Source organism: Nelusetta ayraudi, unplaced genomic scaffold (genome assembly GCF_046127955.1).
Source record: "Nelusetta ayraudi isolate G7.1 ecotype Tasmania unplaced genomic scaffold, CSIRO-AGI_Nayr_v1 ptg000024l, whole genome shotgun sequence".
NCBI lineage: Eukaryota > Metazoa > Chordata > Actinopteri > Tetraodontiformes > Monacanthidae > Nelusetta > Nelusetta ayraudi.
In genome coordinates, this window is record NW_027466074.1 from 2,694,243 (window position 1) to 2,719,565 (window position 25,323).

Here is a 25,323-nt window from a genome sequence, read left to right on the forward strand (position 1 = left end):
TTAACATTTTCCTCTGAATACTTTCATTGCTGAGGCCACACACGAATCTATCACGCAAGGCGTCATGCAAATGGATGCCAAAATCGCAATGTTCAGACAGTTTCTTTAAGACTGCCACGTACTGCGCAACGCTCTCTCCCTCTTCCTGATTCCTCTTGTGGAAACGGAATCTCTCGGCGATTATAATCGGCTTCGGTGAGAAGTGGTCATGTAGAACTTTTACGGGGTCCGCGTACTGCTTACTTCCGGGTTTATCCGGAGCCAGTAAACTACGGAGTAGTCCATAGGTTGTAGCTCCGATTACACTTAAAAACACGGCAACCTTCTTCTCTGCTGGGACATCATTTGCTTGGGCAAAATGTTCAAACCTCTCGACGTAGGATGACCATTGCTCCGCGGACTCGTCAAAGGCGTCAATACGTCCGATGATCGCCGCCATTCTCGTAGTCTCTCTCCCGCGCCGATAACAGCTTGGTCACCAATAGCAGCTTCCGCGACGTGGTTCTCCTCCGACTCAAACAGCACCAGTAGGTTCTTTAGACTCGTCGCCAGTTTGTAATGTCTTCCTATTACTCAAGTTAGTATCAATATACTAAATCACATTAAATGAAAAGACAGCCGACCAACACCGATGTAGTTACGTACTCCATGCTTTATTCTTGTTGTAGAGAGAGAGGGTGTACCTGAACCCTGCACGTAGTTGTGCGTTTACCGCCCCCCCCCTCCCCGGTGGTATGGCTGACTAATTACACCAATACATCACACTGTGTGTGCGTGATGGTTGTGCGTTCACCGCTTGGCTGTTAAAGCCTGGAAACTTTCTCTGCCTTTTGGACTCATACGGTGCAGCTGGAAGAAAAAAAAAAATCATCATTCTGAAGGCGTAGCGGTGCGCCGCCTAATAAAAGCTCTAAAATTATTAATTAATACGTTTCTGTTGAATTTTATTTTATGTGCTACATAGATTTCCTTGTGCGCTGAGAATGTGCAAGTAGTGCGCGATTGCGCAAGCAAGCAGCTTAGAGGGAACATTGGTTATGATGCAATAAAGTAAATACACTATGAGTCAGTAAAGTACCCGTTCTCTACTTGTTCTGTAAAATAGTGGTGTGTGTGCGTGTGTGTGTGTGTGTGTGTGTGTGTGTGTGTGTGTGTGTGTGTGTGCCAGATAAATATCAGCTGTTTCCCACATTGACTGATGTGCTTTTGAAACTTTGATCTTGTCTTCATGGTGTTGACTTTCTAAATGTCTGTGGTGAATACATGGAGATCTTGACAGAAGAGAAATCTACTAACAAGCAGAGACTTTATCTGGATTGTCTTGTTGCTTTATTGCTTCAATTCAACAGTTGATCATTGACTTGACATTGTTATGCAGTATAGACTGATGGTATATTTCATGACTTATTGATTGACTGTTGTCACATTGAGCCAACAAGCAGAATCAAAAGACAAAATTCTCTCACAATATTTACATGCATTCATCTGATTGTTGACAAACGGATCAACAGTCAGAAGGTTGATCAGATGGATGAGTTGTTGAAAGGTCAAAGGTCAGGGCGGAAAGGTCCAGAGTGGAAACAGACCTCAGCTGTGTTTCCACAGTAATAAAGTTGTCATGTGGACTAATGACACATTATTAATCTGCGGGATGAATGGGCTGCAGAGGAGGAGAAAGAACATGGCACAAACATCCAGCAGGTGGACAACAGTCACCAGGAGCACCAACAGGAAGTGGCGTCCAGGCCCCGCCCACCCTGTGATTGACAGCTGGAGACACTGGGCAACAAACGTGAAGACAGAAGAAGAATCAAAGGTCAGAATTCAGCTCAGAGTCTCTCTGACGACTTCAGTCACACTTTCATCAACTCAGCTGAAGAACCTGAAGGAACATAAAGTCCAACATGTAGCGGCTGAGTGAAGGAGGTCTGGACTCTGTGGAGGAGCTCCAGGGTTCCAGAGACGCTGTAGAAGGACAGAAGACCTGCTCTGTGGTCCAGGTACACTCGCACTCTGGAGGACCGAGGACCTGAGACACGAGTACTCATGTTGTTGTGACGAAACCAATATTCACCTGGGTAACAATATAAACTCCAGGATTTGTCATTTGCTGTGTCTCAATTCAAGTTCTGCACCCTTGAGGCCGAGTGTCCTCCGTCTGAAGGAAGCGTTCTTAGAGTTCCCAGCCTAGAAGGACGGACCAAACCCCGCCTCCCCGGTAACCACTCGGGACGGTCTAGCCTTCGGCGTATTTCCTCGTTTCGTCACCGCCGTTCCCTCTGGCTGGCCAACCCCGGAAGTGACGTTTCTATAGTATCACGCTAACCATTGGTTTGCCATCTAACGATGCCGTTGAATGTTCAAATAAATAAAATCCTACGTTAAAAACTGGATACTTTATGTGAAACGTCAATATTTAGATTTATATGTCGTGTCTTAACCAGTACATGGCGCTAATTTCAGCTGACTTCCCAGGATCCCACGATGCTTTGCAGCAGCACGCAAAGCATCATGGGATACCCAAGTACGCAAAGGATAGTAGCGGTGTATCCTTGGAATCGGCTAAAACGAGTGCGTATTTACGAGTGCGCATTTTGAGCGTCCTAAACACCCTCGGGAATTGGGACAAGCCTTCGCGCAGTGCGATGACGCAACTTCCTTTCAAAATGCGCACTTCAAGGATGCAGAACCTGAATTGAGACACAGCAATTGAATCCAAATCTACTTTCCTCTGACCTTCCTGCTCTGCCAATGTTCCTGTAGGCCACTGCTACACCAACCCCCTAAAATAAACCACAGAAGTCCCTCCCCCTTCTCCACTCAACCTCCCAGTAACATCGTCCAGTCAGACCTTCTCTACTCAGGACCTGCTTCTTGTCAGTGAATCTGTCTGGATGATCACAATAAGACTGAACTTCCTCCATGAATGTCACTTTTCTGTTCTCCTCAGATAATAACAGACGTTTGTGCACTGTGCAGAACTTGCTGTATTTCATCTCTCAGCTTGGTCCAGCTGCTGCCACGTCCTCAAAGTATCTCAGAGGACGGATCTCCAGGCTGGAGGAGTCTGGAGACGGACTGAGTGCTGGCAGTGAGGAGAACCTGTGGAGAAACTGGCTGTGGTCCAGTGTGTGTGAGATCTTCTCCAGCTCAGCGTCTCTCCTCTTCAGCTCCATCATCTCCTGCTCCAGCTTCTTCTCAAGCTCTTTGACTCCACTCACTGCTGCCCCCTTTGTGGATCTGACCTGCTGCTGCACCTCAGAGCGTCTTTTCTCCAGCAGACGGATCATCTGGGTGAGGATCTTCTCGCTGTCCTTCACTGCTTTATCAGCAGAGCCGTTGATGGACTCCACCCCCTTCAGGTCTTCCTCTGTGTGCTGGATCTTCTGCTGGATCTTCTGCCTGGTCTCCTCCAGCTCTCTCTGCCTCCCAGGCCTCTGTACTGCTGCTGACACTGTCTGATGACCTTTATGTTCATCCATACAGCATAAAGCACAGATGATCTTCTGATCAGTGCGGCAGAACATCTTCATCACCTCATCATGACGAGGGCAGATGTTCTCCTGGAGCTGCTGGCTGGGTTCCACCAGCTTGTGTCTCTGTAGGGGAGCAGCATCACGATGAGGCTGGAGGTGAGAGTCACAGTAGGAGGCCCGACAGACCAGACAGGACTTGAGGGCCTTCAGTTTCCTCCCAGTGCAGACATCACAGGCCACATCTCCAGCTCCAGCATAGCAGTGATCAGCAGGAGCATCTTGGAGTCCAGTCCCCCCCACCCCACCCCCGCAAAGAAACTTGGCACGTTAACTTTGCCGACACATTAGCGTAGCGCGACAGCGATAGCGTGCTTCACCCCCCCCCCCCCCGTCAACGTTAGCGCAATTTCCAACCAGCACTGCAGAGAGAAAGGCAATATCCAGGTGGAGTGAAAATACATCCCAGTGCCCACCATCACAGGCATATAGACGTAGATAAGATAAATTTACATAAAATACCAGAATGTTTGTCAATTTTTCATTAAAACATATTTTATTTATTTAGTTAGATAAAAATGTTTCCTCCCAGCACAATATGTATTTGTTCATTTAACTCACATTCCTGCCATCATCTTAACACAATTCAGTGTCATTTTTAAGTTGGAAAAGCATAATAATTAAATTACTTAAATGGCACATTTCAAGTAAAACAGTTGCTATTTAGTCTATTTGTGGTGGTATGTGAGTTATACTTCCCATAAAAAGACTTCCTTTTACATCAAGAGTATTTAAATTTTTCATAGATGACTCCCAAAGAGACAGACATATTCTGTCAAGTTCTAACCTGAAGACCACTCTGTCTGGTCCAAAAAGAATTATATTGAATTGAGAGCAGCTGTTCTTATTCTCTCTTTTTTGAGAGAGATTTGCTCAGATTTTCAGTTGACCTGTTGATTTGATTTCTCTGATTAAAATTAAAACAAAGTCTGATATTTGGCAGCTTGTTTAATTCTTATACATAGGTATAAAATACATTTTTTATAATAACATTCACGAGTTTTCGTTGTAAAAGTCATCATTTTCATATACACAAGTTGGACATCTAAAAGTATCGGTATCTGTATTGGTATCGGGATACTAGCCTTGGTATCACCTGGTATCGTATCGAAAGGAAAAATAGTGGTATCGCACATCCCTACTTCCACACACACACACACACACTATACTGTAAATGGCTGCAGTTTCCTTTATAAAAGTGCTACAGACGTCATTCAAACATCCATGTGTTTGTCTCATCAAGACCTATATTTTACATTTGACAGCATCCTCAAAAAAAAAAATGGAGGTGAGAAATCTGCATCATTTGCATAGACAGGCATATGATGATTAGACCTCTTCTCCCTCTTTGTCAACATACAAATGCCTGCAGTTTCGTTTAGAAAAGTGCTACAGACGTCATTCAAATACCAACGTGTTTGTCTCATCAAGGCCAATATTTTACATTTGACAGCATCCTCAAAAAAAAAAAAATGGAGGTGAGAAATCTGCATCATTTGCATAGACTTCTTTCAGCAGATGTCGCCAGGCGTCGGCAGAGGACGGGGGTCAATTGCGGGCGTCGACAGGGGTCAGGCGTCATCGGGGGTCATCGGGCATCGCGTCAGCCACGGCGGCTCAGTCCCGCAAACGCTGCTTGCAGCTTTAATTTATTGTTTTGATTTAATTTAATTTATTAGTGTTAATGGCTGCTGAAAAAAGGGAATGAATAGTTCAAATTCGAGTTGAAAGTAAAATATACAAATGTTGGTAGTACTAATAATCATTACTAAGTACAGTTATGCCCATCTGTTATCTTTGTTGGGCTTGAGTTTATGATTATTTTTTTTACCCTGTGCATCTTTTTTTTGTTAGTAGTACTTGTCATTGCTCCAACACGAGTAAACATGTTGCGTCCCACTAGATGGCGCATTTGCCTTATTTACAAGCACCACGGTCATCAGAGCTGATCGCTGCCACTCTCAGCAGCGTGCGTCTACTAAGGTCTACTAAGATTCCACAATCTATTACACCTCGTGAGCAAAACAGGCTACAGGTAAAATTAAACATCTTCAGTTGAGCAACTCAGGCAATTTAAAGTGATTTAAAAACAAACAAACACTATAATACTCGGAAAAGAATTGTCTATATGTCAATAAATACAACAGATTGAGTATTCATAAAAAAAAAAATGCTTACTTTAAATAAGAAAATCCAACAAACCAACAAGTGCAACACTAAAGAGCAAACCAACAATTAAAATAATGTTTAATTGCCTTAGCTTCGTCCCACACTTATCATCTTAGCTACTAAGAATAACACACATTATTCACCTGGACAGAAGGAGGTTCTGAGGAACGTGTTGGTCCTGGAGCTTCCTGGTCAGGATGTTCGGGAGATCCCTCGGGCTCAATGTCTGCAGCGCCAACATATTTTAGAATTGCTCCTGCAGAGACAAAGCTCACTCGATCATCAAGCAAAACAGATCAGAAGCACATTTTCCTATTTTATTATTACAGTGATGTTGCAGTAATATAGGAAAATTAAAAATGTATTTGTTTTTAAATTAAACATTATGATTGCAGTGTCCCTTTAAAGCTTTTACCCAATTACAAAACTGTCACTTTTAAGAGTTTTTGGCATTACTTTACACACTGTACTAGTTAAAGTAATAAAACTAAGATAAATGACCCACTACCACAATAGTCTAAAATAGTCAACACCATGCCAAATAAAGTATTTCCATAAAATATTTCTTTGAATTATAAAACAGTAGCACATTTCTAATGAAGGGCCTACAAAATACAAACTAAGCTTAGTAAATTCATCCTAAGTTAAGGCTAAAATAACATTAAGAGTCAAATATGTGAGAGACAACTTCCACTGAACAATAACAGGGGACTGACTACAACAACAACTACAACATGCCCTCCCTGTTAGAATGTGAATGAACGGGTGTGGAGTCAATCAGTCATTCCCATGGCAGGATAGGCCAACTTGGCAGGACATGGTCAACTTTCATAAAACAAACAAAAACGCTGATTCATGACGAACAAATATTAGCCAGCCAGCTAACATTTATCCGATGCTAGCTAGCTGGCTAGCAGGACAAATAAACAAACTTGGGGGGGGGGGACAACAGCGTTTCACCTCCACCTCTCCAGCCCACATCACAAACAAATAACTTACCTTTCCCCTTTGCAAGTTTTTCTTGATCAGTTTTCTTTTCCTTCCGTTTTTCCGCACCGCTGGGATAAGTCCATTTTGATGCCATTATGGTGTCTGTTTGTTTTTAATCCTCTCGCTAACGGGAACGAATGGTAGCTATCAATCATTCACATCATACCTGTCGGCGTCGCCGAACCCGCTACGTCACAACCTGCGTGACAGTGCAGCAAGCCCCCAGAGTCCAAGATGGTGTCCCATTCCTTTCAATGAAGTTGCTCACCCAGCGCATGGCTCCCAAAAACCTTTTGACTTCCGCATTTATGGGATAATAGAGCATGCGCAGTTGTGTCAGTGTGGAGATCGTCACTGACAGACGTGCGCGCTCACGAACCGTACAAAATTCAACATGGAAATGAATGTATTTTTTACGGAAGAACTGACGATTGTTGTTTCAAAATGTTATCAATAATGATTATTATTATTATTATTATTATTATTATTATTATTATTATTATTATTATTATTATTATTACATTAATAAAATAGTATTATTATAATAATATACTATTATTTGTGTATTAAACAAGTGAGCAATGTGCCACTGAATAATAAATGATAATTCTTTGAAGCAACTCAATGAAAGCACTGCCACACATATTTTTTTAATTAATAACCTCTTTGGAAAGCAGACAAAGTAATAAAATGATTGGTCTATTTATTTCATCAGAACTAAAAAAATAAAAAATAAAAACTCAACGATCTTGAAAGTTCCTCCCTTTCTCTTGCACCTGTCGATGTGTGTAGCTAACACAAACTTGCAAATATTTTGTCGTCCTCATGGAATTAAACAGCACACCATGTTAATTTATCAGCGAGTGCTCTCTCTTTTCATGCAATTCATCATGCTTAACATGTAATGCTGAATCATGAAAGCTATGGAGCAAAAAATAATAATATACATACATAAACGACGAGTGAAATAAAATGTGTCATTCATTCAATAAAGATTTCATTCATTCATTCATTCATCTTCTATACCCGCTTATTCCTATTCAGGGTCACGGGGGTCTGCTGGAGCCTATCCCAGCTGTCTTAGGGCGAAGGCAGGGTGACACCCTGGACAAGTCGCCAGTTCATCGCAGGGCCACATAGAGACAAACAACCATTCACACTCACATGCACACCTACGGACAATTTAGAACGTTCAATTGACCTCACATGCATGTTTTTGGAGTGTGGGAGGAAGCCGGAGAACCCGGAGAGAACCCACGCAGACACAGGGAGAACATGCAAACTCCACACAGAAAGGTCCCAGGTCCGGGCCCCGGAATCGAACCCACGACCTTCTTGCTGTGAGGCGGCAGCGCTTTTATTTCATTTAACAAAGCATATCATTATTTCATCATGCATTTAATTATTTTGTGGTCCTGTGTTTTAGTGCTTCATAATTGTATTCTGTTGTCAAATTTGCCCATCAAAGTCAGATTAGTAATCCTGTACATCAGTTTAAGGAAAACCAATTCTAGGTAATGGATTGCAGATCTGGTAGTGACCTGTTACAATGGAAAGAAATGTATACATAATAAGTACGTCTGTGTGCCCGATATTTTAGCTAACACTAAACTTTCTGCACAACTGTCTGCATTGTGTTTAAGTTTAAATTAGTTAAATATGTTTGCATACCCAATTTTAAGTAAAATTACACCAAAAAAAATATTGTACATTTATTTTTGGAATGTTTTGTTTTTTACAGCTTTCCTTTTGGGGACAGAAAAAGGTTGCACAAATGGGTGGAAAATGTGAGAAGAAAAAACTGGACACCCAATGACAACTCCAGGCTGTGTGCTCTTCACTTTGAGGAGAAATCTTTCATTTTGCGTGGTGAGAGAAAGTGCCTAACTTCAACAGCTGTCCCAACCATTTTTAGTTTCTTCAAATCAGGTAAGAGCATGTCTACCAAACAAAAGGTAAGTGAGTCACACACACACCCACACACACACGTGATTTTGATCAAATCTTTGACCACACATATTCTAAAAAATGTAAAGAGGTGTCAGAGATCTTGGAAGAAGACAGTTTTCTCGTGATTCAGGAACCATGTGACAGCCATACTGTGTCTGATGTAGATGTAGAGGTCACAAATGATGTACAGATCACCAATGATGAAGAGGTCACAAATGATGAAGAGGTCAGAGCAACAATGAAGGGATTTTACATTGACTGTTCAGTTAACATGTTCAATGTTAAAATATTCACATGAAAAAAACTTGAAAATCATTACGGCAGACGTAAAAAAAAAATTTGTAAGAAAGTTTGAAAGTTATCTTGAAATCATTTATGAGGATACTCATTATAATATTGATGAAGTGTTATTTCATGTTTTGTTGGCTGTTCCAAGCGTTTATTTAGTTTGTTGTGACACAATCTAAGGTTCAATTTGTAAAGAAATAAAAGTTCTTGTGAAAAAAGATAGTGGTCAAAGTGATATTAGTGTTATTTGTGTTTGTGTTTTTTGTAGTCTTGTCTGGATTTGTCCTGTTCGTTTCTGGTCTGTGTTTGTGTTCCCACTCTTGGCCTTCACCTTGTCGTGGTGAGTGGGCTTTTAACTAAGACAGGCCAATTATATATATTGTGTGAAGCCAGCAAAACAGTCATTATTATGAGAATTATAACTGAAGCACACTAAATAATACACCATCAGTCACATTTTGCTTTTCTGTTATTAATCTAATGTGTGTTATGTCAAGCCTCCACAGTGGCGTGCTGCAGTCAGGATGAGACGACCAAGGTGAATGGATGGACGGATTGATGAGCCCAGCGAGCCTCCACCATCCACAGACAAGCCAGTCCCATTTTCCACCCAGAAGGATGTCTCTTCCATATCTTTGCCTGCCAGGGAAATGCAACCAAACATAGTAATTACAGATGGTGTTGTCTCTGTTAAAGTGACACATGAAAAAAACAAACAAAAAATATATATATATTTGTTTTGTGATTCATGTTCATGACAATAACAATCGAATAGATTTTCTTCATTCTTCCAATGAGTTTCGCAAACAAACATGGAATTTTCCCTGGATCATACTAATACGTTTGTAGATTATATAAAGAAAATTATAAAACACATTTTTTGTGGTTTTATATTAAAGCAGATAGTCAAACGTAAATGTAGTGGTAATGTTGCGAAGACACATTTATTTTTGTTTTTCTTTGTTTCTTTAGAAGCTTTTATTTTGGTTTTCTGTGGAAGCACAACAGACAACACACATGTTAACGTCCGCTACTACGGTTTGCTCCATATAGGTCTCACGAGCCACTTGAGAGACTTCCTCTCGAGCGTTATCTACTTTTTACATTTCAAAACACAGATCCATACCCGACTTCGACTTGAACTTATTAATCATGTCGTTTCCCACATTCAATCTTACTCGTATACATTTAAATATTCACATTTCTACTGAATAAACATCCCATAACGTTAAACGAACACTAACGTAACCGAGCGTCAACCCCGCCTCCTGGTAACCTAGCAACGGGCTAGCCGTTGTTTCCTCTTCGCTAGGTAATCACTCGGAGACGATACATTCAAAACGTAAATTTAACTCACATACCCTCGATCTCAGACTTCAATTACGAAACAGCCACACATACATTTGCTCTTATTTTCAACCATTTCCCCTTCTCACCTGTGGAAGCACAACAGATAACACACACGTTAACGTCCGCTACGACGGTTCGCTCCACATAGGTCTCACGAGCCACTTGAGAGACCTCTCTAGCGTTATTCCCCGGGGCGAACACGACCTCCACTGGTAGAAGTGGGTAACTGCACCCTGCTCACTGATCACTCTCACACATGCCACAAACCACAACAAAAGCAGGAACAGTGCTTTGCCACAATTATGCTACATAAACACGTCCTGGTCCCCTCTGGATCCTCTTTTCTGGTCCTCGCGATCACTCTCTTGGCTGCGGTGGGCATGGTTCTGCCCGCGGTGTCTTCCTTTGTCAGGGCATTCTCTGGCCCAGTGACCCATGCGGCCGCAGATGTGGCACGCCCCCTTTTCGCCTCTGTCTCCGCTAGTCGCCCTTCGTCGGTTGTCGTTGTTCCTGTAGGGCCGTCTCGCCGTGTCACTGAGGTGCTTCATCATGGTGAGGGAGGCACGCTTTATCTTCTTGTCCTCTGCATCGCTGGCCTCCTGCAGAAGCCTCTCAGCGTGCACTGCATGACGTCGGACCTCTGTCAGCCGGGCATCTTCAATCCCCACGCAGCAGCTTCTGTTAACTGCTTTGGCGATCTGGGGGAGCAGCCCTTGTCTGAAAGCAGTGATGAGGCTGGCCGTTTGGTTGACGGCAGTCCTGATGAACGTGGCGACGCTGCGGCGTCGATGCTGGAGTGCGCACGGTTGTACGGTGGTAGCTTTGTTGGATGAGGGCAGGCGGGAGGAGGGAAGACAGGCATGTCCAGGAGAGGGTCCCTCGGGCCTGTAAGAGAAGGATACAGACATTTGGTGCATTTGAATGCTCGTGTGTGAGTGGCTCCTTTTCTCCCTCCTCTGGGGAGTGTGTGTGAGTGTGTGCACCCTCTGCCGTTATCTCTGTCACCCCTGTGCTCCAGCGCCCAGCGCTGTTCACACGTTTCTTTACTTGTTTCCTGTCCCTGACCTCTGCTTCAGGTTTCCAGAATGAAAAACACCTTTCATGATCTTTGATGATTTGAATCTCCCACCTGTTTGGGTTTTTCTTTTTTGTAACCTTTCCCTCGGCTATATTCATTTTATCCCGGAGGTTTCTCAATTCCTCCATACTCAGTGATCCTCCCTCTGGGAAACCATACTTTTCAACCCAAACATCCAACATATCAAGACAATCTGGACCGTATTTTTTCCGCATGTCGTCCACAATTTGTCCCCCCTGGGGAACTGCAGCAGCCACTTTGCTCTGGTTCTTCCCCATCCCTGTCTAGACTTATTACTTGTAGCTGCACAGGCGTCCCTGTGCCCCCTTTTTTTACTCAGGCGCAAAAAGGTAGAGAAAAAATTCACCCCTTCGGTACTTAGTCACCAAAGGTTTTGCCCACTCAGCCCTCACCAACCTTCTTGGATATCTGGTGAGCGGGACAGGCCCGCGATATGACCTTGACTGGCGCGATATTATGATTTAGCGTACGTTACGCTCAACGTCATTCCGTGCGGCAGGTAAAAAAAAAGGTGGTGTTGTCCCGGGTGTCCCAATTCCATCGCAAGCCGATCGGAGCCGATTATCACCCGGCTCGTTTGTCGGGTTGGTTGACCCGTTTTGTCGTGCAACAGCTGCAACTGCAAACTGCAGGCTTCAATTTACCGACGCCTTACACATGTGATGGCATGGAGACTGTGCATTGTAGCAACATCAGTCCCCTCAGAGAGAATCTTCTCCAAAACAGGGCAGATATTTACAGAGAGAAGAAACAGGATCAGCCGCACAAAGATGAGGCTCTTGGTTTTTCTCATTGTCAATCTTCACTAAAGGACAAAACTGTTATCTGAATGCTGATTTTTTTTTCTTTTTGTTTTACACATTTTAATTCATATTTTGTTGTGTGAGTTTCTGTAAGCGTATGTTGTTTGACTTTACATTTGTGTAGTAGTAAAAAACTAAACGTTTAAAATTGGTAATAGTTATTTAGATAGAGGCACCTAGACCCACCTGTGGGTCATAACACCCCCTCTCTTAAGAACTAAACCCTATTAACATACCTACAAACAAAACTAAACAAGAAAAACCTCAGATCCCCTGAAATAAGAATTCCGCAGCTAGTCCACATGTACACGTGATAACGCATCTGCCAACACATTATCAACCCCCCTTCCTGTGGCAAATCTGGAGATTGAAGTCTTGCAGGAGCAGAGACCACCGCATGTACGGCTGGTTTGATTGTGCATCCTATCCAGGACCACGAGGGCATCATAGTCTGTAAAAACCTGACCCCAAATTAACATCAACATGGGCATTGTCAGAAGGAGAGCCAAAGCTTCTTTCTTAACTTCCCAGAATTGACTCTGTGTGCGTGCTGCTTACTTGTGGCATGTCCCTCTACTTCTATGTCATGGTGCAAAACTGACGTATGGCGGGGGTGGTCAGAAAACAATAGTGGGTGGCTCTCAATTAATTTAACAATATCATGACGGGCTGATGCAGGCAAATGGGACAAAAACAAGCTTAAGTTATTCATAATTTCAGAGTTTCCCTGGCGCGCCGAAGGAACACCGATTTTTTTTTTTTTTTTTTTTTCATGAGCCCTCCCTCCGCCAATGGGCACGGAGGGGGCGGAGGCTCAGGCGACACATTTTTCCTAGCGACGTAACGCCCGGTTCACACTGGACGCGGAAGCGCCACAAAGCGCCGCAAAGTGCCGAGCGCTTCCATTCGGCGCCCATGTTAAGCAATGTAGTAGTTCACACCAGACGCGAACAGGCGCGCGGCTCCCCTCGCGGATCGCGCCATGCATTTAACGTCAGTTCACTGGACGTGGAAGCGAAGCGCCGCCGAGCGCTTCCATTCGGCGCCCACGTTAATCAATGTGGTGGTTGCGCGGCTCGCGGCATGCATTTGTTGTTTCGGCGTCTGCTCTATTTCGTGCGCGAGCCGCGAGCGGTCCTCGTCAATAGTACAGGAAGTCGCTCAATAAAAACGAGAAAATCCGGTGAATTTTCTAAATAAACTAATTTCAAAATTAAAAACCCAATGACAAATTCGATCATATATCATATTTGTATGTTATATTTGTCAGTACATTGTATCAGAGTGCGAGAGACATTAAACACACACACACACACACACACACACAGAGGAAGACTTGATCAAAATACGTCTGTTTGATCCTAGAGATGCCGGTCAATGATCATTATGAAAGAGGTCTTGTCTTGAGATGGACACCTGAGTGCGTGTTTCTATTTATTTACACACACACACGCACAAAAGTGAGCTATGGAGCGGGCTGGCTACGGGGCGAGGGGGGGCGATGACGAAAATGATTTTTTTTATTTTATTTTTTTTAAAGAAAAAAAAAAGTGAAAAAGTGGGAGTGAAAAAAAGAGTGCAGCTGAGCAGAAGCGCTTGTCGACCGTCGCGGAGCTGTTCGCGTCTGGTGTGAACCAGTTGGAGCCTTGCTCACGAAATTCGTTGGCGCGGCGCTTCCGCTTCCATTGAAATGAATGGCACGAGCCGCGCGCCTGTTCGCGTCTGGTCTGAACCACTACATTCAGTGCGTTTACATGGCACTAGAGAAAATCGAACTATTGCCTTAGTCCGATTATGATCGGAGAACTCACGTGCATGTAAACACCTTACTCCGATTATGATTGGATTGGATTATGATTGGAGTTTGAGAACTCCGATTGGAATCGAAGTGTTGTTGTAGCCCTCCAAATGCAAACAACGTTCTTGTCTGCCTTTTAAAATAACCAGGAGCACAATAAATAGGGTACACCTTATCTGCAAAGCAAGTAACACGTACATTATGAACTATCGTTCCATATCATAATAGATTTAATATGTCAACCGAAAGCAGCTGACCGGCTGAAAAGACTCACTCCACCCCCTAGTGTTGGGAGGAGGACCCGTCAATAATTTGAATTTCTCAGCTGCATGTATACGGGGACCAAGGTGAGAACTCCGATTGGACGAGAAAACCGAATGATTGCTTAGTCCGATTAAGCTCTGCATGTAAACGCACTGATTGATTAACATGGGCGCTGAATGGAAGCGCTCGGCGATTCGCAGCGCTTCACTTCGCGGCGCTTCGCTTCGCGGCGCTTCGCTTCGCGGCGCTTCGCTTCGCGGCGCTTCCGCGTCCTGTGTGAACCGGGCGTAACTTTTCAACATTTTGACGTGGCAGACGCGGGACGATCGTTTTCTATCAGGAGTGTGCACTACATAATCTGTATCGGAAAGTTTGCGCTCCACGACATACGGACCAGAAAAACCAGCCTGCAAACCGGAACCGGGTAACGGCAACAATACCAACACACAACGCCTGTCTCAAAAACTCGAGCCACAGCTTTCTTGTCAAACTGCCGCTTCATTTTAGACTGGCTGGCGACAAGAGTTTGGTGAGCAGTTTCACAAGCACGATGCAAGCGTTCACAGAAAAAAAATGACGTAATCTAACACATTATTCTCTACTCGTTTAACATCGGAAAGCCACTTACCCCTTAACAGACGCAAGGGTCCTCTCACCGAACACTAAATCAGCTGGGCTGAACCTGAGGGACTCCCACACATACAATCGACGACTGAAGATACACTTTATGCTGCGGAACCATCACTGTGCTCCTTTTAACCCCCCCACACACACACACTAAAATATACGAATTGCAGTAGGTTGGTTTTGTTGCTCTTGGTTGTCCGTTAGTTTTTTGAGAGTTAGTGGTAGATAGATCCCTAGATAGTAAGTTTGATAGATGGATAGAAATAGATAAGTTAGTTAAAGTTACACACACGTACATATATATATATATATACATATATATATTAACCTCTTTCAATGAACTCCAAAACATACATGGTCAAAATCCATGTTATTATTATGTTGTTGTTTTTTTTAAATGCTCATACAAAACAAAAAAAAAGTGTCACATCCACTTGTAGTGCATTATTTTTGCAAGCAAGCTTCTCTTGTTACGACTGACCACATTGACCCATATTTTCCATATACTCACCTGAATCAGGTACCCTGCAAGGGCAACGACCTTCCCCGAGGTGATCGGTGGAGTGACGCGCAACCAGCACGTGACCTCTATGACGACCTTCCACCCACGGAAGTGCCATAGGAGGACACGGATTAAATAGTATGGCTTGTCCAACAGAAGGCTGTATTATGGTGTACATAATATAAAACTTCTGCCCAGTTCTGCTTGTATTGCATTGTATTGGTTGGTGTTCCTGAAGTTTCATTTTTCGTCCCTTTTTATTTTTTACATCCATGTTTGTGATGAAATAGTATTGTGAATCGCTAGCTCGCATTGCATGCTGGGAAACAGCGTCACTCAAGGAAGTTTTGGCTTCGCTGACACGGTCCTGAAGGGAAGTGGGTTTTAGTGCACTGGAACGGGATGAATGTGTTTAATCAAGCAGTACAAACCTGATTAATTGTCTTAATACTTCACTTCGAATGGCCATATTGTTTAGGATTAGAATTAGATGACAACTTCTTCACAATATTTGCAACTATTCAATTTGACCAGCAGGTGTCAGTAGAAGACGAAATTTCATGTTGACTATTTCCTAATGGAAGTGCTCTCTTTACGTTGGGTTTTTCTCATAATTATTTGAAGTGTAGGCCTGTAGTTGATGAGGAATCACGGTGTGCTAACGCTACTCAAACAGCTTCGATGAAAAAAGGGAGTGTGATTTGGGTTTGTGGTACATTATGACAATCTTGGACTTGCAAGACTGAGGCGACGTTTCAATTCCCATCAACGTGTATTATATATGTGTTATTTAGCTCATCTATTCTACATTTTAAATAGATCACATTTGACATCTGACCCACTGAATACTTACTATTGAACATATTTTTAAACTATGGGCTATTTAGTCTTGTTTTAGGATATAACATAATTCATTGCACAAACTGTCAGGCTAAGTATAGAGCTATAGTCTACTACAATCAGTCGTGCCAAAAAAGAGACATTGTCTTTATTTTTCATTTTTATTTTATTGTGTCAGCATTGAACCGTACAACCATGTAGTGTTGTCCAACAAGAATGCATGGCGAATCAAATCCCAAACAACCGATGAAACAATGAACACGTTTCTATTGCACTTCATTTTATTGAGCACTAGATGACCTCCTCGAGCACTGTGTCATTGAAGCCTCGAGTAATGAACCATTTTTTGAAACAAGTGTCGAAGCTTCAACAAAGCCTCCATCGGCCATCACTACCTACGGCTGCGTGCTCTAACACCATTTCAGAAGTGACTAACAGCAGACTTGGGAGCGGAGGAGGGATGACAGTCAGGCTGGCTCGACTGCTCCTCCTTCTCAGCCGTGGCGCGTCCAATCAGCAGCCGATATCCAGGACCGCACCTGCAAGGCGTCATCCACTCTCTCTCTCACACACACACAAAATAAATTGTGTTCAATCATGTTAAACTTGGTTGGGGCACAGCCATGGCTCTTTATATTTTATTTTTATTTTATTTTGTATTTTTATTTTGAAGTTAGCGCTTTGCATTCTGGGCGATCCTCAGTACAGAGGAAGCCCATGAAGCAGGTGAGACGGTCTCCTCCCTGCTGAGACAGAAATTAATGCAATAAGTTGAGCTATGCTTCATCTAACTGTGTTTCAGTGTTTAAATGTGTGCTGGTGTCTTTCATTTTTTTTAATTTTTTTTTTTATTGCTATTAAAAACGATTAGCATGCTAGCATGTCCATTAGCAGCACACAGCTCTCATACGGAGCACGTTGTCTCTGCAGGAGGTGACCAAGTTTCACGGAGCAAGTTATGGTTGTGTCCCATTCTGTTTCAGGTATGTGTGTGTAACTGGAAGAATGTTACAGTGTATAAAAATGGAGCTTTAGGGAGCGAATTATTGAAATTGCGAATGTCATTTTTTTGTAAAAATGTATTTTATTTTTAATATTATTTGTATTGTAGAAACAACAACTATACGATCACTACTTCAGTACAGAGGAAGCCCATGAAGCAGGAGTTGACCAAGTTTCACGGAGCAAGTTATGGTTGTGTCCCATTCTTTTTCAGAGAATAAACTGCTGCTCCACACCTGACTTCTGCAAGTCTTCATTATACAGCAAGCAGGGCAGAATAGGAGAGGTCACATTGGTGCCGTGACTCGAGACTCTTTTGTTGTGCTACCGATGCTGCAGAGCGACCCGGGGACTGTTCTGCTGCTGCTGTTCATCTGCGGTCACTGAAGTCGGTCAGATGTGTTGCTTTTGTGCAGTGTTAGACATCAGATAGAGGGTTTATGTACTTTTATTTATTTATTTTTTTCAGTTTCCAGTCTAGGCCTTTTGTGGTTTCATCCTTTTGTTTTGTGGTATTGTGTTTTGTTAACTTTTTGGAAAGATGAGTAATCCTCAGGGTAATGTTTTTGTAACTCCTTTTGGTGCTGGCAGAGGGAGGGGTTTTATGCATCCTTCAAGTTTACTGTTTGAGAGTCGTAGTGTAGTGTTGGGTAATCAGTGTACACCTGGGCGCCCCTTGCTCAGTACTCGTGTTATCCCTCCCCCCAACTCAGATGCAAACCCTCATGCCCTTGCTAGCCAGGGCACGCATTCCCCTGTCCCGGACAGGCACAGCATGTGTTCCCCTGCACCTACCCCTGATGTTATTGCTGCTAGTATTGTAGGTCAGATGGGTGATGCATTGATTCAACAGGTCAGCCAGCGGGTGGCACAGGACATTATCTCTCACCTCAGTGCATCTGTCACTACCCCTTTACTCAGTGCTGCCCCTTCACCTGCCCATGCTGATATGCTAGCCAGTTCCCCTTTACATAGTGCTACCCCTCGACCTAGCCATGCAAATGTGTCTGCCACAAATGCTTTTGATGTGTCCCATTTGCAATATGTCCCTCATCGAAAGCTGAAGGAGCCCCCCTGCTTCAGAGGAGACAACTCAGACTCTGTTTCCGTCCAGGAGTGGGAGGAGCTCATGAGGAGTTTCATTAAGAGGGGGAATCTGCAACCTGAGGAACAAGCGGAGGAGATCCTTGTTCATCTTGGTGGCAAAGCAAAGGATGTTGTCAGGTTTGGGACCAGGAACAGTGGTATTAACATCACCTGTAACCCCGATGCCATTTATGGTCTCTTGCGGAAGCACTTTGATTCTGTTCCGTGTTCACCACTCCCATTAGCAGACTTTTACACCACTCTTCCTGGGAAGGGTGAGGATGCCTTTGACTACTGGCTTAGACTGAACCGCGCTGTTGACTTGGCCATTGAACGTCTGAAGGAGCAAGGAAAGTCACTGGACAGCCCCAGCACTGAGGTGACTCGAATGTTCATAAAGAACTGCCCTTCTACTGAGCTCGCCATGACCTTCAGGTCGAAGACGATAGACAAGTGGACTGCTCGTGAAGTCCAAGACATTCTGAACGAATATCATTCTGAAATGATGTCAGTGAACAGAACTTCCAGAGAAAGGGTGTCAGTGAATGCTCTTGCTGCTGTCTCGCCACCTGCACCACCTGCTGAAGAACAGAGCCCACTGCAGCCACAGGCCACTGACCCTGATGCCCTGAACCGCCTTATTAACATGCTGGAGAAGGTGCTCCTGCAAAGATCTTCCCCAGCTTCAAACAGTCCTGTTCATGGTCCGACTCGACGGCCTGGCCCAAGGCACCCCAGGATCGGTGGGTTGCACTTGGAGGAAATGTCTTCTTCTCCACCATGGACTTGACGTCTGGCTTCTACAATGTGCCACTCCATGAAGAGCACAAAAAATACACAGCTTTCTCGTCACCTTTTGGCCTCCACTAGTACAACAGAATGCCACAAGGTCTGTCCAACAGTCCTGCAACATTCATGCGAATGATGATGTCAATCTTCGGGGATGAAAACTTCACTAGTCTGCTCTGCTATCTTGATGACCTGATGGTCTTTGCCCCAACTGAACAGCAGGCGCTTGAGCGTCTAGAGATGGTGTTCTCCCGTCTGAAAAGTCACAAACTCAAACTGGCCCCCAAGAAGTGTCATCTCTTGCGGAGGTCAGTAAGGTTCCTGGGACATGTCATTTGTGGGGACGGGGTGATGAAGGACCCTGACAAGATGAAAGCCATCATGGGTGTGGGAGAGGCTGACCTGATGGAGAGTGATGGTGTGACCCCTTCCTGGAGGAAGATTAATTCTTTCCTGGGCCTAATCTTCTACTATCAGCACTTCATAGCTGACGGCTCTGCTAAAGCAAAACCCTTGTTCAGACTCCTCTCTGGAAGGCAGGTGCAGCATAAGGCCATGAGAGGCAGGAAGGTGAAAAAGCGATCATCTGCTCCACCAGCGCTTATGGCGAGCGACTGGACTGCTGCATGCAAAGAATCGTTCCAGACCCTGAAGAATGAATTAGCTTGCAATGTCACCTTATCCCACCCCAACTTCAGTGAGCCCTTCGTTCTCGCTGTTGATGCGTCGTTTGATGGCATTGGCGCAGTCCTGTCTCAAGTGCCACCAGGTGAGACTGTTGCTCGACCTGTCGCTTTCGCCAGCAAGACACTGTCCCGATCACAAATTAACTATCCAGCGCACAGGTTGGAATTCCTGGCGTTAAAATGGGCCATTTGTGACAAGTTTGGTCATTGTCATTGCCCATTGTCCTACATCTTAACAAAGCCATGTTTGGACGCATGTGAACAAAGATGGGTTGCTAAGCTTGCCGCATTCGATTTCGATCTGAAGTATGTCCCTGGTGTTAAGAACGTTGTCGCTGATGCGCTAAGCCGCGAGCCATTCGTTCAGTCATGTATCAGTCAACGTCTGATGAAAGAGCCCTACGTTGCACTGCTGGACGAAGTTAATGGCGTCGTCAGGGGTACAGTGCAAGATGCCTTCCGGCTGACAACTGCCAAGTTCTTCGAGAAAGGGAACCAAGACCATCCGATTCTGATGCTGAAGCCGTTATTTTATTTTGAAAGGTGACCCGCAGCTATTTTAGGTCGAGGAAAAAAAATGGCCGAAATGTTTGTTTGATGGAAAGCGGGTCAAGCCGGAGTGGTTGGTGAGCCAAAAATTCTTTTGACCTCACGTTGTCTGTGTTGCCTCGAACCAAAAACTCAAGAAGGAAAATAAACGAGTTAAATGGAACCCACGTCTCATCAATTTATGAATGATGTCATGGTGCTGGTATGACGGACGGACATTGAAGACACCTGAGCGTCAAAGGTAAAGAGCGTCTACATGAATGAAAACTGTGGAACTACACAGTCAATCAACACAATCAACACATTGAACACACAAACACATCACATCCTTCCTTCATTTGGCAGCAGACAATAAAACAGCAGTTGGATCAAAGATGCAGTGGAGTCCGAAGAGACGCCAGTGAAGGATCTCTGATCCAGTGGAGCTCCAAGCTGCAGTGACTTTACACACAACTGAGCATCATGTTGAGTTGAAGCAGCAGATCAGAGCAACACTGTCAGTCACAACAGGACGTGTTGACACTCAGTGGCTGGAACACACTGGAGTGTGAAGCTGCACTGAGGACACTGTAGTGGAGACACTGAGGACCTGGGGCTTCATTTACAAAAACGTACATGGATTTCATCCTGAAACAAAAAAATCTGGATGTTCAAAATGTTGCGAACGCACAAACGCACACCCATTTCCTTTGAGAGTCCCAATCCTCGTGGAATTGATCGCACATGAGCACGAGCCCTGCTCCTCCCTCGGAACACCTCCACATACAAAGCGTTGGACTTTTGGAAGGACAGTCTTGAGGTCAGCATGACTAAAATCTCCAGTGAGGATGGTGAAGCTTTTGGGTTTGCTGTCTGTTGATCACTGATGGCCTGGTACAGTTCATTGAGTGCAGCGTTCCTCTCACTGCTGTTGTTGGTGGGAGGGATGTAAACTGCAACTAGCAAAATGGCAGTAAACTGCCAGGGCAGATAGAATGGACGGCACTTTATGATCATCAACTGTGCCAGTGGTGAACAGTGTTTGCATACCACTGCAGTGTCCCGGCACCACGCACCACAGATGTAAACACATGCTGCACCACCGCGGGACTTCCCTCCATTTACATGATGATGGTGATGGTGATGATGATGAAGATGATGATGATGATGATGATCAGACATTAATGAGTCTTGATTCACTTTCACTGTCTTTAGAATCTCACATGTCGACCACAACTTCTCTCTCTGCTCTCCTTCATCCAGTGAACTCTCAGAGCTTGAGTGTGCAGTGGTGTCTTCAGCTCTGCAGTCCAGCCCCTCCCACCTCACACTGCTGGACCTGAGTGAGAACTTCCTGAGGGATCCTGGAGTGAAGCTGCTCTGTGCTGGACTGCAGAGTCCAAACTGCAGACTGGAAGTTCTCAGGTCAGTTCCTGCTTTCTACTGGTGGACAGTGTGTGTCAGCAGATGACAACTGGTGTGTAACGCTGCTCAGTGTGAAGACTTTGAAGCAGATATTCAAGACTCATCTAGACAAAGTGGATGTTGTTGATATTTTCATGTCAACAATCTGCAGCCAGAAAAGACTTTGGATGGTGGAAGAAAGTGTGGAAAATGTCTCCAGTCACTTTGGAGCTCAATGGAAGTTGTTGATTGGTGATGAAGGTCACATGACTGAGCAGAAGATCGTGTGAAGAAATATTAGAGGCAGATTAATAGTGCAGCAGTATTTCTTCATCTTGTCCTTTGAATGTGTTTGACTTGTAACGAGTCTCTGATGACTGAAAACAGCCACAAGCACACAAAGGACTCACTGATTATTTTCCATCTTCACTGCTGATTGGCTGCACACTGACTGACACACTGCTGTTGTTATTGTGTTGACAACCCACTGGCACAATGACTCCTTTGAGGGAATGACTCAGTGATCCCAACAGCTGCACATCTGGATCATCAACAGGGAGGAATGACTCTGAATATGACATTTACACCATGGAAGAAATCAAATATTGATTCTTTATTCAGGCTGGAGAACTGCTGGTTGACAAAGCTCAGCTGTGATTGGCTGCTCTCAGCTCTGAAGTACAACCCCTCCCACCTCAGAGAGCTGAACCTGAGTTGGAACCACCTTAAGGATTCATCAGTGAAGGAGCTGAGTGGTTTTCTACAGAGTCCAGACTGTAAACTGGAGGACATCCACGCCAACTCCTTTGACACAGAACTTCCATGTCAGGTACATTTTACCGTGAATACAAGTAGCTACTATTGGTGTTGTACAAATACATTTATGTGTATACAGTTTTTGAAAACAGCTTTTTCAATACATGTTTACTTTCGTCTTTTGGGGAGAGGCAGGCGAACCGGGAATGCCCTCGACGTCGCGAGTGTGTTCAACCATATTCGCGAAAACGACAAACGGCAAATGGCGACGCGCTCGGTAAAGAAAACAAACAATCGAGTTGCTCCTGCGTGAGGCGCGGTAAGCTAGGGAACCCCAGGAGTCTTGAGGAGAGAAGAAATACTGATTCGTCGAGAGGACGTGGCTCTTGGCCGCGAGGAAGCCTCAAACACCGCGGCATATAACAAAGTCGTCCTTGGCTCGCGAGGGCAGCTATTTCAAATAAGGAGGCGTGTTTACTGTCTGTTTTTCTGTTTGTTTGTTTTTAAATAAACGCTATTTCCCGTTGTATCCGTCTCGTGTTTACTTTTGGTGAAAATATGAAGGTTGAACTACACATTTGCTCGCATGGAAAACGAAACAATAAATTATAAATGTTGCTGCATAAATGATCAACTGTGACTTCAGTGAGGGAAAGTGTTCTTTCTTGAACAGAAAAGCAACCACAGACAGAGCAGCAGGTATGAAACAACTTCTATTTTGTCCATCGCTGCGCTGTTGTGTATCGCACAGAAGTGATGCTGGGGAAAACATTGTCCCGCTTTACCGTGTCGACTCCGCCCACGGTCTCGTAATCACAGAGCCAATGAAAACGCAATCGTACCGAGGCGAACCGTGGTGAGGCGAGGCAATGAAAACACGCCCTAAACTGGGCTTGAAGGTACAGTGGGTAAAATCCTCCCATCTAGTGGTCAGATTGCCGACTGCTTTTGTTGCAGATTCTGAAGTCGACGTTTCACTTTGATGTTCAGAGTGATGACACCCTGGTAAAATTCCATCGTTATAAACTCCATCATTTCTTCTCTATTCAGGTTGGAGTACTGCTGGTTGTCAAAGCTCAGCTGTGATTGGCTGCTCTCAGCTCTGAAATCCAACCCCTCCCACCTCAGACACCTGGACCTGAGTCAGAACCAGCTGCAGGATTCATTAGTGAAGGTTCTGAGTGGTTTTCTGCAGAGTCCATATTGTAAACTGGAGACTCTGAGGTCAGTTCACCCTCTTCACTCTCCAACTTCTATCACTTTTGTTGTTGTCGTCATGATTTTCACTTCACTGCTGTTGGAAATTCAATTTGCAGACACTGGTTTGTGTTTGAAATGAGTGGAACTGGGTTTGAAGCAGGGGTGTCCATTAGGTCAATCGTGTGGAGTCCTCGTCACTTCCAGCAGGTAGAATGGTTCAGGCAGGAACTCAGTGATCTTGGTCATAATGTACGATGTGCTGGATTTTGTTTTTATATGTGCTGGATTTTACAGTCAAAGGTTAATGAGACGAATCGGCTTCTGCACCGCTCAGATCAAATAAAGGAGACATAAAGCAGATTTCATTTTAAATCTGAAACTATAATAATTGTTAAAATCAATGTATACTTCAGATACCTGCATTCTGTATGAGAGCAGACAGGAACAGCAAAAAGAGTTTGGCTGTTGTTTTCTTTAACTACACGCCAAACTACCGGGGTTGTTGCGTGAGCCTGCAATCCTGGCGTAAACTGATGGAGACGCCTCACTCGCAAAATACGCTTCAAAGTCACGCACAGCAGAAGCACCGGAGATCCTGGGAGATGCTGCTAGCAAAACATCTGCGTTCCACACACACACACACACACACACACACACACACACACACACACACACACACACACACACACACACACCGATTGTATAGTAGGTAGATCTTTTTGACTTGGCCATTTTAAAAGTAGCTTGCATGTTGAAAAAGTGTGAGCACCCCTGGTTTAAAGGTACAGAGTGTAAAATCCTGCCATCTGGTGGTCAGATTTCAGATTGCAGCGCTCATTCACTCACCCTCTCTCCTTTGTTGAGTGTCAGATTCTAAAGTCGACATTTGACTTTGATTATAAACTCTCCATCATTTCTTCTCTATTCAGGTTGGAGGGCTGCAGGTTGTCAGAGCTCAGCTGTGATTGGCTGCTCTCAGCTCTGAAGTCCAACGACTCCCACCTCAGACACCTGGACCTGGGTCAGAACCAACTGCAGGATTAATCAGTGAAGGAGCTGAGTGGTTTTCTGCAGAGTCCAGACTGTAAACTGGAGACTCTGAGGTCAGTTCACCCTCTTCACTCTACAACTTCTATCACTCTTGTTATTGTTGTCATGATTTTCACTTCACTGCTGTTAGAAATTCAGTTTGCAGTCACTGGTTTGTGTTTGAAATGAGTGAAACTGGGTTTGAAACAGGGGTGCCCATTAGGTCGGAGAGAGGGAGAGAGAGAGAGAGAGAGAGAGAGAGAGAGAGAGAGAGAGAGAGAGAGAGAGAGAGCTTTAAGAGTGGAGTCCTCGTCACTTACAGCAGGTAGAATGGTTCAGGCAGGACGTCAATGATTAGAAAACACGGTGGTTGTGGTTGATCTTGGGGTGAATTCCAATTCCTCCCTTAACCCTCAATCTCAACCCTCAATCTCAAAAATGCGCGCTCTCTGCTAGGTGCAAATGCTGTCCCCATTCTAAGAACGTCCAGTTGAGGGAGGAGATTAAGGGCTGTATCGCCCTCAATATTGAGATTCTCCGGGACCACCCTTGGCAGTGAGGGCTACCCAGAAGGCATTGCGTATTTTCGCCAAGACATCTTCGAAAAAGATGGCGACGAAAAAGCGAGCT

The 25,323-nt window shown here is 44.3% G+C and overlaps 1 protein-coding gene across 1 annotated transcript in view; it reads left to right on the plus strand.

Annotated features, from left to right (window-relative positions):
* The window catches only part of LOC142889860 (NLR family CARD domain-containing protein 3-like), a 277,091-nt gene extending 255,282 nt beyond the window's left edge, over positions 1 to 21,809 (plus strand). The window contains exon 2 of the mRNA XM_076028537.1: positions 21,568 to 21,809. Within this exon, the coding sequence (XP_075884652.1) occupies positions 21,568 to 21,775 (208 nt within the window). The 3' untranslated portion in view covers positions 21,776 to 21,809. The remainder of the gene's footprint in view (positions 1 to 21,567) is intronic.
* Positions 21,810 to 25,323: the final 3,514 nt, after the last annotated feature.